We start from the raw sequence: 12265 nt of genomic DNA, 5'->3' as shown, positions 1-12265 counted from the left end.
GCCAAAACAAAATTTAGGGTTCCTGCCTCTCGCCGTCGACGCCACAGATCCACCTCGTCTCCGGTGGCCCTAGGGTCATGGGGGTGCAGTGGATCCTGGCAAGGACTGGCGGGAGGGCTTCGTTTCTAGTCGTTTCTTTCAGTTTTGTTAGGATTGTGTTCTGCTCAGGAAGGCGAGACGGCGGCGGCTCCCTGAAGATGGAATAAAGGTCTCCCTGCCGAGTCCTCGTTCTTGTGGTGCGTCTAGCATCGTTGGTGGGTGTGTGGAGGTGTGTCTCCGACAGATCTATCTTTGGTGGATTTGCTCGGATCACGTCATTGTTCGTCTACGTTCGTGTGTCTTCGGTTTGGATCCTTTCGATCTACGTTATTCTTCATGGGCGGCAGTTGGTGTTCTGGTGCGCTGGTCCTATGGGGCCTTAGCACGACGACTTCCCGACTGTCTACTACAACAAGTTGTGCATGACTCCGGCGATGGAGGGGCAATGACGGCGGCACGCCTTCGGCTCGCTTCAGTGCTTGTAGGCGTCGCTAGGTGGTCTACGGATCTGGATGTAATTTTTATTATTTCTAGTGTTTGTTGTACTGCCATAATTGAAGATGAATAGATCAAAAGTTTTCTCGCAAAAAGAAAACAACAACTATATGCAGACGGGAAGCGAACCCACGCACGGATTCGTCAGTGAAGTTTGGAGGAGAGAGTTTGCCCTAACCGCCTCAGATAGTGTTTCATACAAAGAAAGAAAGAGAAAGGGTTAGGAGAAAAGCTTAAGTGGCTATACATGAGTGTAGCTTTCTCCAGATATTTGCTTCATGCGTGACAAGTGGTGAGCGAGCTAGTCGCTAGTGGCGATCGATTGATAGACAATGAAGTTCACATGGTTATACTGATGCTGAGATGCGTGACTCGAATCACGCCTACCGTATATAGTGGATTGCAAATTCTGTCCGGGTCATATTCATCTTCTGGTCCATCAATTTTGATTCGACTGATTGGTTGGCTGCTCCACCACCATGTACAGGGGCTGGTCCAACGCATGGATAAGCACAAGCGCAATGATACCCCGATTCTCCACTCATTTCCTGAATTATTTGTGAACACTTTTCCAAAACTCATGAAGATTTTCTCATATTCGTGAACAAATTTTAAATTCGCAACTTTTTTTAAATCGACTAACTTAAAAAAAAATCATGACCATTGTGAAGATTTTTAAAACTTATGAAATTTCGTGAGTATTTTTCCCTATTAGTGAATAATTTTAAAATTTAGGATTATTTTTATAAATTGGTGAGAATTTGGTATTCTTTGAATAATTTTTAAATTCAAAAAAAGTTATTTAATATTTTTATCTACTGGTCCATCAATTTTAATCCGACTGATTGGTCTGTTGGTCCACCACCAACCAACGCATGGATAAGCACAAGCGCAATGATACCCGGATACTCCAATCGTTTTCTTTTAAAAAAAATCATACAGATTTTTTTCAAATGTTTAAAATTTATAATCGTTTTTGAAAATTTCATGACCATTTTAATGTTTTTGTGGAGATATTTAAAACTCATGATTTTTTTAAAAATTTGCGACTATTTTTAATATTAGTGAACAATTTTTAAATTTACGATTATGGTCTAAATTTGTAAGCACTTTTTAAAATTGATGAACATCTTTTGAAATTCACAAAAAACTAAGTTCTTGAATATTTTTTTCATCTCGGTGGAAACCAAAACCCCGATGCACCAACAACCACATTCCTAGGGAGGTTAGAATTTTAGAATGATTTTAAAATTCACAGGCATTTTCCATGAACATTTTTTGACCAAATACATCGGCACCTTGAACACAACAACCTTCTTTTGCTCCTTGCCTATACAACCAAATGGCGGGGAGGCAACATGTAGTGGACTAAATTTTGACCAAAGCAAGAATGTTGGTTCTGATATTGTCATGCAAGACCCATGACTGACCAGGCTCTTACAGGTGGGTCCACATCAAGTCCCTGCTACACCTTGTAGTCGACTTGCATGCCATACCATTGAAAGAATTACGCCAAACATCCTAAAAAATCCAGCAAATATGCAAGCAACCATGTCAAGTATAGGACTTGAACCAGCCGGGTGGACTAGTTCCACCACAAGGAATCTTACCAGTAAGCTAGGCCTTTATTCCTAGGGAGCTTAGTAAATTGTAAGGATACTATGTAACATACGGTTGCTCACCTCGTTATTCGTTCAACCTTACAACACTAGCTAATTGCGCATGCGTTGCAACATACACATACATATTCTAGTGGTTAACACTAATTATATCAGGCATATGCCTTACACACATTATATTCTAGATTTTAACCAGATTTAATTTGATTTGAGTATGGATAGGGAATGCAAGGAAAATTTTCATTTAGTTGAGGCTTTGGTAAGATTTGTTTTGATTTGTATCCATAGGTGAAGAAAAATAAAGTTTTGATTTAGTTGTGATTTTGGGAAGATTTGTTTTGATTTGATTGAGTTAATGTAGGATATGATATTAGGGAAGTGTCGATTTGGCTGTGATTTAGGAAGATTTGATTTGATTTTGATTGAGTTAATGCGGGACGTCATTTTGAAAAAGTATCGATTTGGTTAGATTATTCCAAGTTACTCTATTTATGTTGGTTTTAGTTTGGTGCAACACTGGTTGGATTACCAAAAAAATCAACAAAAAACCAAGGAGGAAGGGGGCGTGGGGAGGGAAAAACCGAGTGAGGAGGGGAGGCAACGGAACCAACTCCCTTTTCTCTGTTTTGATTTTGTTCCTCCTTTTGTATCTCTATTTTTTCTAGTGGTTTTCCCTGAAACCGCATTAACTGTCCTTTATTGACTTATCAAATAAAATTTGTTTTCTTTGGTAAGTCAAAAAATATTTACCAAATAAATCTTAGTCCTTCTTGGTAGGTAAGTCATGCACATGATTTTAGTTGGTAAACATTTACTTACATGACTATTATGACTGAGCATTGTAAATCATGATCTAATGTATTAAAAATAATATACGCATTGAAATGCACATGAATTATCTTTGCCACTAAAGAGGAGTTACGTTACCTGATCGTTCGAGATATGTGGTGCTAGTTAGAGAGATCCAGGAGATGATGAAAGATGCGAGGGAGATCTTCGTTACTAAGATTAGTCGTACTCAGAATAAAGTTAGCCATGCCCTTGCTATCTATTGGCAGTGCACTCCACGCAATGCGGTGTGGTTAGGAGGGCACTGATGATATTGTTACTCTTTGTAAGAATGATGTACCACCCTAAGTAATGAAGATCTCCTTTCCCCCGCAAAAAAAGAGTAGTTTGTGGGTTTGCCTCGCCTTCTTCCCCACTTTTTCCTCGTAGGCCCCCCTTGGGTTCGTGATCAAATAAAACCAATATAAATAGAGTAATTTAGAATAATCTAGATTGAATCAGTACTTAAAAAAACACATCCCGCATCAACACGATCAAATCATATCAAATCTCAACCAAATCAAAACTTCTCTTGCCTTCCCTACTTATACTCAAATCAAATAATATCATATCAAAACCTAGACTAAATAAAAAAAATCCTTGCTTTCACCTACTTATAATCAAATCAAATAATATATTGCAAAAACATACCCCCTCTGCGTGTCAAAAACGCTCCTATATAATGGGACGGAGGGAGTAGATTTATCTTTTTTGCGAGAAGCAAAAATATAGAATATGATGGATGTAAGGCATACGCCGGAGAAGATTGATGTTGTATGTCCACGCTGCAACGCATGGATAATTAATTAGTCTAGTTAAAAGTGAAATTATATGAAAAAAATGGGATGCAGTAATCACTGTCCGCATAGAAAAAGCAAGCAATTTCTCGGGCAAACGTTGTCACGGGTTGATCTGGAAAACCACACCACACTCCAGCCCAGCGGGTGACGAGCTAGCATGTTCTGGATGCTCCCTAAAAAAAGCATGTTCTGAATGCTTGGGTGATAATTAATCGGGCGTAGGCCACACTTGGCAGGCTCGGGTAGAATTATCGACGGCCGGTAACGCATTTTGTCCGCGTCCGCCGACGGATGGCACACGCCAGAAATCGACGGGCACCTCAGCAGTGGCGTCCAGCCCATGGCCCCCACGAGCCCCGAGACGTGGACGGTGGATAGCCTCTCTACCCCCTCTATAAATCACGGGACTGCGCACCAACCTTCCCTTCCAAAGCAGAGCAAGTGCAGATCAGATCAGACCAGACCAGAGACACAGAGCAGAGCGGATAAACTCAGAGGGAGATCATCACCAACCGACCATGTCGTGCTGCGGAGGCAACTGCGGATGCGGATCCGGCTGCAAGTGCGGCAACGGCTGCGGAGGGTAATTTATCATCTCCAATTTCCTCCTGATCCTGCGTTCGATCTCTCGATCTTTAGCCTTCTTTCTCAACCTTTTCTTTAAATCTCTCCTCGATCCATCTTGTTGTGCCGCCTAACGACATGCACGTCCATCGATCTCCTCTTCTCCTTAACAACTACTCCCTATAAATTAAGAGATGCGCATGAACAAGCCTGTTTGTCTGTCGATTTCTTGGAGAGATCTACAGGAGTCCTTGTTAATCGCGATTGATAATGATTGTCTTGTGCATGCAGGTGCAAGATGTACCCTGAGATGGACGAGGGGGTGAACACCACCTCCCAGACCCTCATCATGGGCGTGGCGCCCTCCAAGGGCACCCCGTCGTTCGAGGCCGCCGCCGAGAACGGAGGATGCAAGTGCGGCCCCAACTGCTCCTGCAACCCGTGCACCTGCAAGTGATCCATCAAATCAAGACAAGGAGACGCCATGGACGGACCTGATGAAGGAGCACTAGTGGTTATGCATGGTGTGTGTTTCGTTTTTAATTGCCACCGAGAATAAGATGAGATCTATCGCATCGTATCGAGCCACTAGTAGTTCATGGCGTATGTGTGCCCCTTGTGGCTTGTACCGTGTGCTGTGTAAGGCGTCTTGTGTTGTGATGCGCCTTTTCCTATGTTCGAGATCCGTCCTGGTGTGCCTTCCCCGTCTTATCTACATCTACATGTATGTATAAGACAATAATAATTTGGAGTTTCTGTCTATGTATGTATGTATGTGTATGTGTGGTGCCAGCTCTTATTTTTTTTTCTGTTTGTTCTTCTGCACAAGTAAATGGCGATTCCCTATTGCAAAAATAAAAAAATAAAATGAATATGGCAACTCAAATCAACTCCCCCTTTTAGTTGTACTAGATGCTTATGCGTTCTCTAGTACTAGTAATTAGCATCTAAAAATTCTGCTATAATTAGCCCCATAATAATGGACTTGATAACGCTCTAATCAATTGTTTGTTTGTTACAATAGAGATGATGGCTAAATGTGTCTTTAGATCAAATCAACTGGGTTTAAACAAGTTTCTTTCACCGAGGCAGAAGGAATAAAATTTCGCCACACCTACGAACTGAATATAATTTTGTTTTTCCTATGATGGTATGTTTATAAAAAATTGTGATACTTTAAAAAAAATACAGATGCAGACGCTCACACACATGTACATACACTCATCTCTATGGTTAAGCGCACGCGCACCGGTACCCTTATGAGCACCTGCGAGCGAGGTTTGATCGTTGGGGCTGGGCTATCTGCCCTCTTATCCATCCAACCACAAATTGAATTTCAAGACTTGTGACACTTAATATATGGCATTGGTTTTTTGGAAGAAAAGAAGAACAGTCTGGATTGTGCCTATCAACAATTTCGACCTGTTCTAGTGAAATACTCATGTTGCTTTGGCTGGAGCTAGTTTAAACTTTTTCTAGTATATCGTTTTGACAGTAAGTTATGGGGGTCTATTTTCTGCACCGCAGTTTGTTTCCTTGGATACATTTTGACACCAGGGCAATTTCTTAAAGAATAGGTTAACACAAGAAGAAATAGTTGAGGGAAGTAAATTATGTCCAAAGAACATAATTATATTGTGGTTGGAGCTTGTTCGGACTCGTTATAAAATGTCATTCAACACTTGACATGCTTATGCAGAAACTAGATAGTTACTGGATTCTATTTTTCTTGCCGGTATTTTTCGACACACCGGCAGATTTTTGCGCAGAAAAGGTTAAGAGAAGTGAATTATGCTCAAAAGAGCAAAATAATTTCACTGGTTTCTGCAATAACCTACTGCAATTTCTTAAAGAATAGGTTAACACAAGAAGAAATAGTTGAGGGAAGTAAATTATGTCCAAAGAACATAATTATATTGTGGTTGGAGCTTGTTCGGACTCGTTATAAAATGTCATTCAACACTTGACATGCTTATGCAGAAACTAGATAGTTACTGGATTCTATTTTTCTTGCCGGTATTTTTCGACACACCGGCAGATTTTTGCGCAGAAAAGGTTAAGAGAAGTGAATTATGCTCAAAAGAGCAAAATAATTTCACTGGTTTCTGCAATAACCTACTGCTATTAACACCAAAAAATAACACTATGTGGCTGCTGGGATTCGAGCCCAGGTCTCCACGGCCACAACGTGGAATTCTCACCACTAAACTACAGCCACTTTGTGGTACATTCTGCAATGTACAGCTATATATCGCAAACCTCTGTACCTCGTGCACAGGCATCTGCTGATCCAATTCGCAAACTTGCCAACACGAAAGTGTTGGTTGTCACGAACCGACTGAGAAATCAGTCGACTCACACGCACCGTGAGTCTTTTTCAAACTATCAAGTTCTTTTTTTTTTGTCGAAAAAGCTATGAAGTCAACAACAATGCCACAGATACGTTGGCTACAATAAAGAACAAGTGGAAGCGGACATTGGAAGTAGTCAGTACATGCAAGATTTGTGGCAGTGAAGAGGAGGATGAATTCCATGCGGTTGTCTCGTGCACGAAGAGTAGGGCGCTAAGGCACAGAATGAGAGAGGAGTGGGATCTCCCAAGCGAGGCACAGTTTAAATTCACGGGCGTGGATTGGCTTCAGAATCTGCTCATGCCGTGTGACTCGGTGATGAGAACAAAAATTCTGCTTCTCTTTTGGCGTTGTTGGTTTCTCCGGGATGACTGCATCCATTACAATGGGAATGAGCTCATAAATAGATCAGCGCTGTTTTTGAAGCATTACGAGGAGGAGATAAATAGCCATGGTGTTAGACTGTATTTATACATAGCCTCTGTATAGATCTTATATATTATACCGTACACCCTTGTGTCCCCCTGATATATATGAGATAGCCACACCTGTTACGGGTGTCGTGCAGTTTCCCCAAAACTCTAAGTCTTACATGGTATCAGACCTAAGTCTTACACATGGATCAATGGATGATGGCGGGATGAGCAGTAAACAAATGCAAAAGCGCACTGTGCACGCATTGGCCGGGGGGAAACCCTCGTCTCAACAGGAAGAGGAGACTAACATGCAGATTGCTCAGTCTGACAACTGGTAGAAACTAGGGTTCTACCCGGTCTAGGGCGTAGCCTGTAAGGGAAGGAGGGAGGAGGTCGGAGGAGATTGCGCGGCGGCCGGCGGCTAGGCGCCGTCCTTGCGGCTGGTGCGACGATGGCGGACGCAACAGGTGGCTAGGGTTAGGTCTCCCGGCTTCCTAAGGGAAGCCGAGCAAATATTGATTGCTTCTTGCTTGATTAGATCAATACATCTCCTCTCCTTATATAAAGAGGTTTACTTGACTCCTAAGCAAACGATAAGATAATTGGGCTAAGCCCCTAATAACGATAAGATAACTTGAGCCACAACCCACTGGGCTAAGCCCCTAATATGACGGTCATAACACTTCTCCCCGCCTGCACAAACAGCTCGTCCTCGAGCTGTAAGGTGGGGAAGCGCTTGCTGAACTCCTCGCGGTGGTCAACCAGCGTCAAACACCTTCGCGACAGGTGGTTCGGCGGCGACGGCGTCCTCCTCAATGTAGTCTTCAGCCTCCAGGTAGAAGAGTCGTGGGCAGACGTGGCCGGGCGTGTAGGGCTCGTCACAGTTGAAGCACAACCCTTGACGGCGACGTTCGAGTAGCTCGACCGAGGTGAGCCAGCGGAACGGGCGCGACCGTCGCGGCAAGGGGTGCCGCGGAAGCCTGAGCAGGCCGACCCTGCGCGGGAACATCCGGCCCGGGTAGCGGCCCGGCGGCCCCGGACGATGATGCCTGCTGGATGGCCACTATGCGGCGCTCGAACACGCGGGCGTAGTACTGAAGGAAATATGCCCTAGAGGCAATAATAAAGTTATTATTTATTTCCTTATATCATGATAAATGTTTATTATTCATGCTAGAATTGTATTAACCGGAAACATGATACATGTGTGAATACATAGACAAACAGAGTGTCACTAGTATGCCTCTACTTGACTAGCTCGTTGATCAAAGATGATTATGTTTCCTAGCCATTGACATGAGTTGTCATTTGATTAACGGGATCACATCATTAGGAGAATGATGTGATTGACTTGACCCATTCCGTTAGCTTAGCACACGATCGTTTGGTATTCTGCTATTGCTTTCTTCATGACTTATACATGTTCCTATGACTATGAGATTATGCAACTCCCGTTTACCGGAGGAACACTTTGTGTGCAACCAAACGTCACAACGTAACTGGGTGATTATAAAGGTGCTCTACAGGTGTCTCCAAAGGTACTTGTTGGGTTGGCGTATTTCGAGATTAGGATTTGTCACTCCGATTGTCGGAGAGGTATCTCTGGGCCCACTCGGTAATGCACATCACTATAAGCCTTGCAAGCATTGCAACTAATGAGTTAGTTGCGGGATGATGTATTACAGAACGAGTAATGAGACTTGCCGGTAACAAGATTGAACTAGGTATTGAGATACCGACGATCGAATCTCGGGCAAGTAACATACCGATGACAAAGGGAACAACGTATGTTGTTATGCGGTTTGACCGATAAAGATCTTCGTAGAATATGTGGGAGCCAATATGAGCATCCAGGTTCCGCTATTGGTTATTGACCGGAGAGGTGTCTCGGTCATGTCTACATAGTTCTCGAACCCGTAGGGTCCGCACGCTTAACGTTTCGATGACGGTTATATTATGAGTTTATGAGTTTGATGTACCGAAGGTTGTTCGGAGTCCCGGATGTGATCATGGACATGACGAGGAGTCTCGAAATGGTCGAGACATGAAGATTGATATATTGAAAGCCTATGTTTGGATATCGGAAGTGTTCCGGGTGAAATCGGGATTTTACCGGAGTACCGGGAGGTTACCGGAACCCCCCGGGAGGCTATCGGGCCATAGTGGGCCTTAGTGGGAAGAGAGGGCAGCAAGGGGCGCTCCCCCCCATGGCCCAAACCGAATTGGTTTGGGGCAAGGGGGCCGGCCCCCTCTCCTCCACTCTTTTCCCCCCTCCTAATCCTATTCCAACTAGGAAGGGGGGGGGAGTCCTACTCCCAGTGGGAGTAGGACTCCTCCTGGCGCCTCCTCCTCCTGGCCGGCCGCCCCCTCCCCTGGCTCCTTTATATACGGGGGCAGGGGGCACCTCATGACACACAATTGATTTGATCTTTTAGCCGTGTGCGGTGCCCCCCTCCACCATAATCCACCTCGATAATACTGTAGCGGTGCTTAGGCGAAGCCCTGCGTCGGTAGAACGTCAACATCGTCACCACGCCGTTGTGCTGACGAAACTCTCCCTCAACACTCGGCTAGATCGGAGTTCGAGGGACGTCATCGAGCTGAACGTGTGCAGAACTCGGAGGTGCCGTACGTTCGGTACTTGATCGGTCGGATCGTGAAGACGTACGACTACATCAACCGCGTTGTGCTAACGCTTCCGCTTACGGTCTACGAGGGTACGTGGACACACTCTCCCCTCTCGTTGCTATGCATCACCATGATCTTGCGTGTGCGTAGGAATTTTTTTGAAATTACTACGTTCCCCAACAGTGGCATCCGAGCCTGGTTTTATGCGTTGATGTTATGCACGAGTAGAACACAAGTGAGTTGTGGGCGATATAAGTCATACTGCTTACCAGCATGTCATACTTTGGTTCAGCGGTATTGTGAGATGAAGCGGCCCGGACCAACATTACGCGTACGCTTACGCGACACCGGTTTCACCATTGCGAGCACTCGTTGCTTAAAGGTGACTGGCGGGTGTCTGTCTCTCTCACTTTAGTTGAATCGAGTGTGCCTACGCCCGGTCCTTGCGAAGGTTAAAACAACACCAACTTGACAAACTATCGTTGTGGTTTTGATGCGTAGGTAAGAACGGTTCTTGCTAAGCCCGTAGCAGCCACGTAAAACTTGCAACAACAAAGTAGAGGACGTCTAACTTGTTTTTGCAGGGCATGATGTGATGTGATATGGTCAAGGCATGATGCTATATTTTATTGTATGAGATGATCATGTTTTGTAACCGAGTTATCGGCAACTGGCAGAAGCCATATGGTTGTCGCTTTATTGTATGCAATGAAATCGCGATGTAATGCTTTACTTTATCACTAAGCGGTAGTGATAGTCGTGAAAGCATAAGATTGGCGAGACGACAACGATGCTACGATGGAGATCAAGGTGTCGCGCCGGTGACGATGGTGATCATGATGGTGCAACGATGCTACGATGGAGATCAAGGTGTCGCGCCGGTGACGATGGTGATCATGACGGTGCTTCGAAGATGGAGATCATAAGCACAAGATGATGATGGCCATATCATATCACTTATATTGATTGCATGTGATGTTTATCTTTTATGCATCTTATTCTGCTTAGACCTCGAGCTTGACCACCCTACCGGTGAAGGGGAGACTCGGCTGGGTTCTACTCTGAAGACTCCATGCCTATGGCGGAAGGAGCTCATCAACCTTCCGAACTGGACGCCTCCGCCTCCGGCGAGTCAGGGCACTCCGCCTCCTCCTCCGGCGAGTGATCAGGGCACTCAACCTCCTTCTCCGACGCGTGACGACACTCCGCCTCCTTCTCCGCTTGCACCGGCGCGCCTGAGCAGCCAGCCTCCTCCTTCTCCGCCTCGTCAGCAAGGGCGGAAGAGACCCGCCGCCGCTCCGGCTGCTACGGCACGTCGTAGTCCTTCTCCGCCTCGTAAGCAAGGAAAGAAGACAGCCGCAGCCGCTCCGTCTGCTCCGGCGTCTAGCAATATAGCCAGAGGCGGGAGGCAATACAGATTCGGTCCATCTCTCAAGCCTCTAGAGAAGTTACCATACGAGAGGACCATGGAGGAAACCGCGAAGATCGTGGAAACCGAGTGAGGGACTTCTTTCAAGTGGTGAAAGCAAAGAAACATCCACCTTCGAAGGAGAAGATAGATGCGGTGAAAGCAAAGCGCACTATCGATGGCCTGAAGAAACCACCACCGTCTCTGCCGAAAAACAACTATGAGCGCATTACTGAAAAGGTATATATCGAAGCGGAGCGGTCGGGAAGTACTAACAGTGATCGAAGGTTAGCAGAACGACGAGCTGGGAAAAAAATTGCCCAGCTCGGCGAACAAGCGAACCAATCGTGCCCCCCGCTCAAGGTGTCTAGCGATATCGTCGCTAATCATCCGGAGATTTTTCCCAATACCAATCTTGGAGATTACCTGCCTGACGATGTACATTATGATTTCTTGGAGGTGGACGAACACAAATACCATTACGGGAAGCCTCTCGTCAAAGATGAAAGATCTCTAACAACGATGATGCGAAGATTCCATGACTGGTACATGGAAACCTGCAGAGAGTCTGGGGGGACGAATACTTTGACGCTGAGAGTTAAAGAGGAGCACGACCTCGTTGGAATTGATCTGTTGTCTATTCCATTTGAGGAGTTCTTCCAGTTTTTCAATCAAAAGGCCCGCGATAAATTAACGGTCACTTGCTACTGTCTGTAAGTACTACTTCTATCATTAAGTCTCCATATATAGCTCAGATCTTTCATTGCATGTATTTATAATTATCCTCACTATATTATGCAGATTGAAGATCGTCGAGTGCAGAAAAGCAAAAATGTATGATATTGGGTTCATTAACACAAATCTCATAGATGAATTTACGGTTAAATTTCAAGCCAAAGAAGCCGAGGCCAACTAGCTCAAATCGTTGGTAATAAATCAAAACAAAGATAAAATACTCTTTCCTTACAACTTCAAGTGAGTGTTACTGTCTTGTGCATATTCGGTTTCCCTTATTACTTGAGGTTATAGTAATGTAATTGATGAGTTATGCATGCGTGCGCAACTTCCACTATATTCTCCTGGAGATTAAGGTTGAGCAGGGACTAGTAACCGTCTT

The 12265-nt window shown here is 44.7% G+C and overlaps 1 protein-coding gene and 1 non-coding gene across 2 annotated transcripts; one reads left to right on the top strand and one right to left on the bottom strand.

Annotated features, from left to right (window-relative positions):
• The first annotated feature begins 4132 nt into the window (after positions 1–4132).
• Positions 4133–5107, top strand: LOC542898 (metallothionein-like protein 1). Its single transcript, XM_044499367.1, has 2 exons — positions 4133–4364; positions 4637–5107. Exons 1-2 carry the CDS (start codon positions 4300–4302, stop codon positions 4800–4802), a joined length of 231 nt encoding a protein of 76 aa, XP_044355302.1. The 5' UTR covers positions 4133–4299; the 3' UTR covers positions 4803–5107.
• A 1384-nt stretch (positions 5108–6491) lies between these two features.
• Positions 6492–6563, bottom strand: TRNAH-GUG (transfer RNA histidin (anticodon GUG)). The gene has a single exon. It is a non-coding gene; the product is annotated as a tRNA-His (tRNA).
• Between the last annotated feature and the right edge of the window lie 5702 nt (positions 6564–12265).

The sequence above is a fragment of the Triticum aestivum genome, chromosome 3D (genome assembly GCF_018294505.1).
Source record: "Triticum aestivum cultivar Chinese Spring chromosome 3D, IWGSC CS RefSeq v2.1, whole genome shotgun sequence".
NCBI classification, from domain to species: domain Eukaryota; kingdom Viridiplantae; phylum Streptophyta; class Magnoliopsida; order Poales; family Poaceae; genus Triticum; species Triticum aestivum.
The sequence above is the reverse complement of the archived record's forward strand: the minus strand, read 5'-3'. Positions and strand labels throughout refer to the sequence as shown.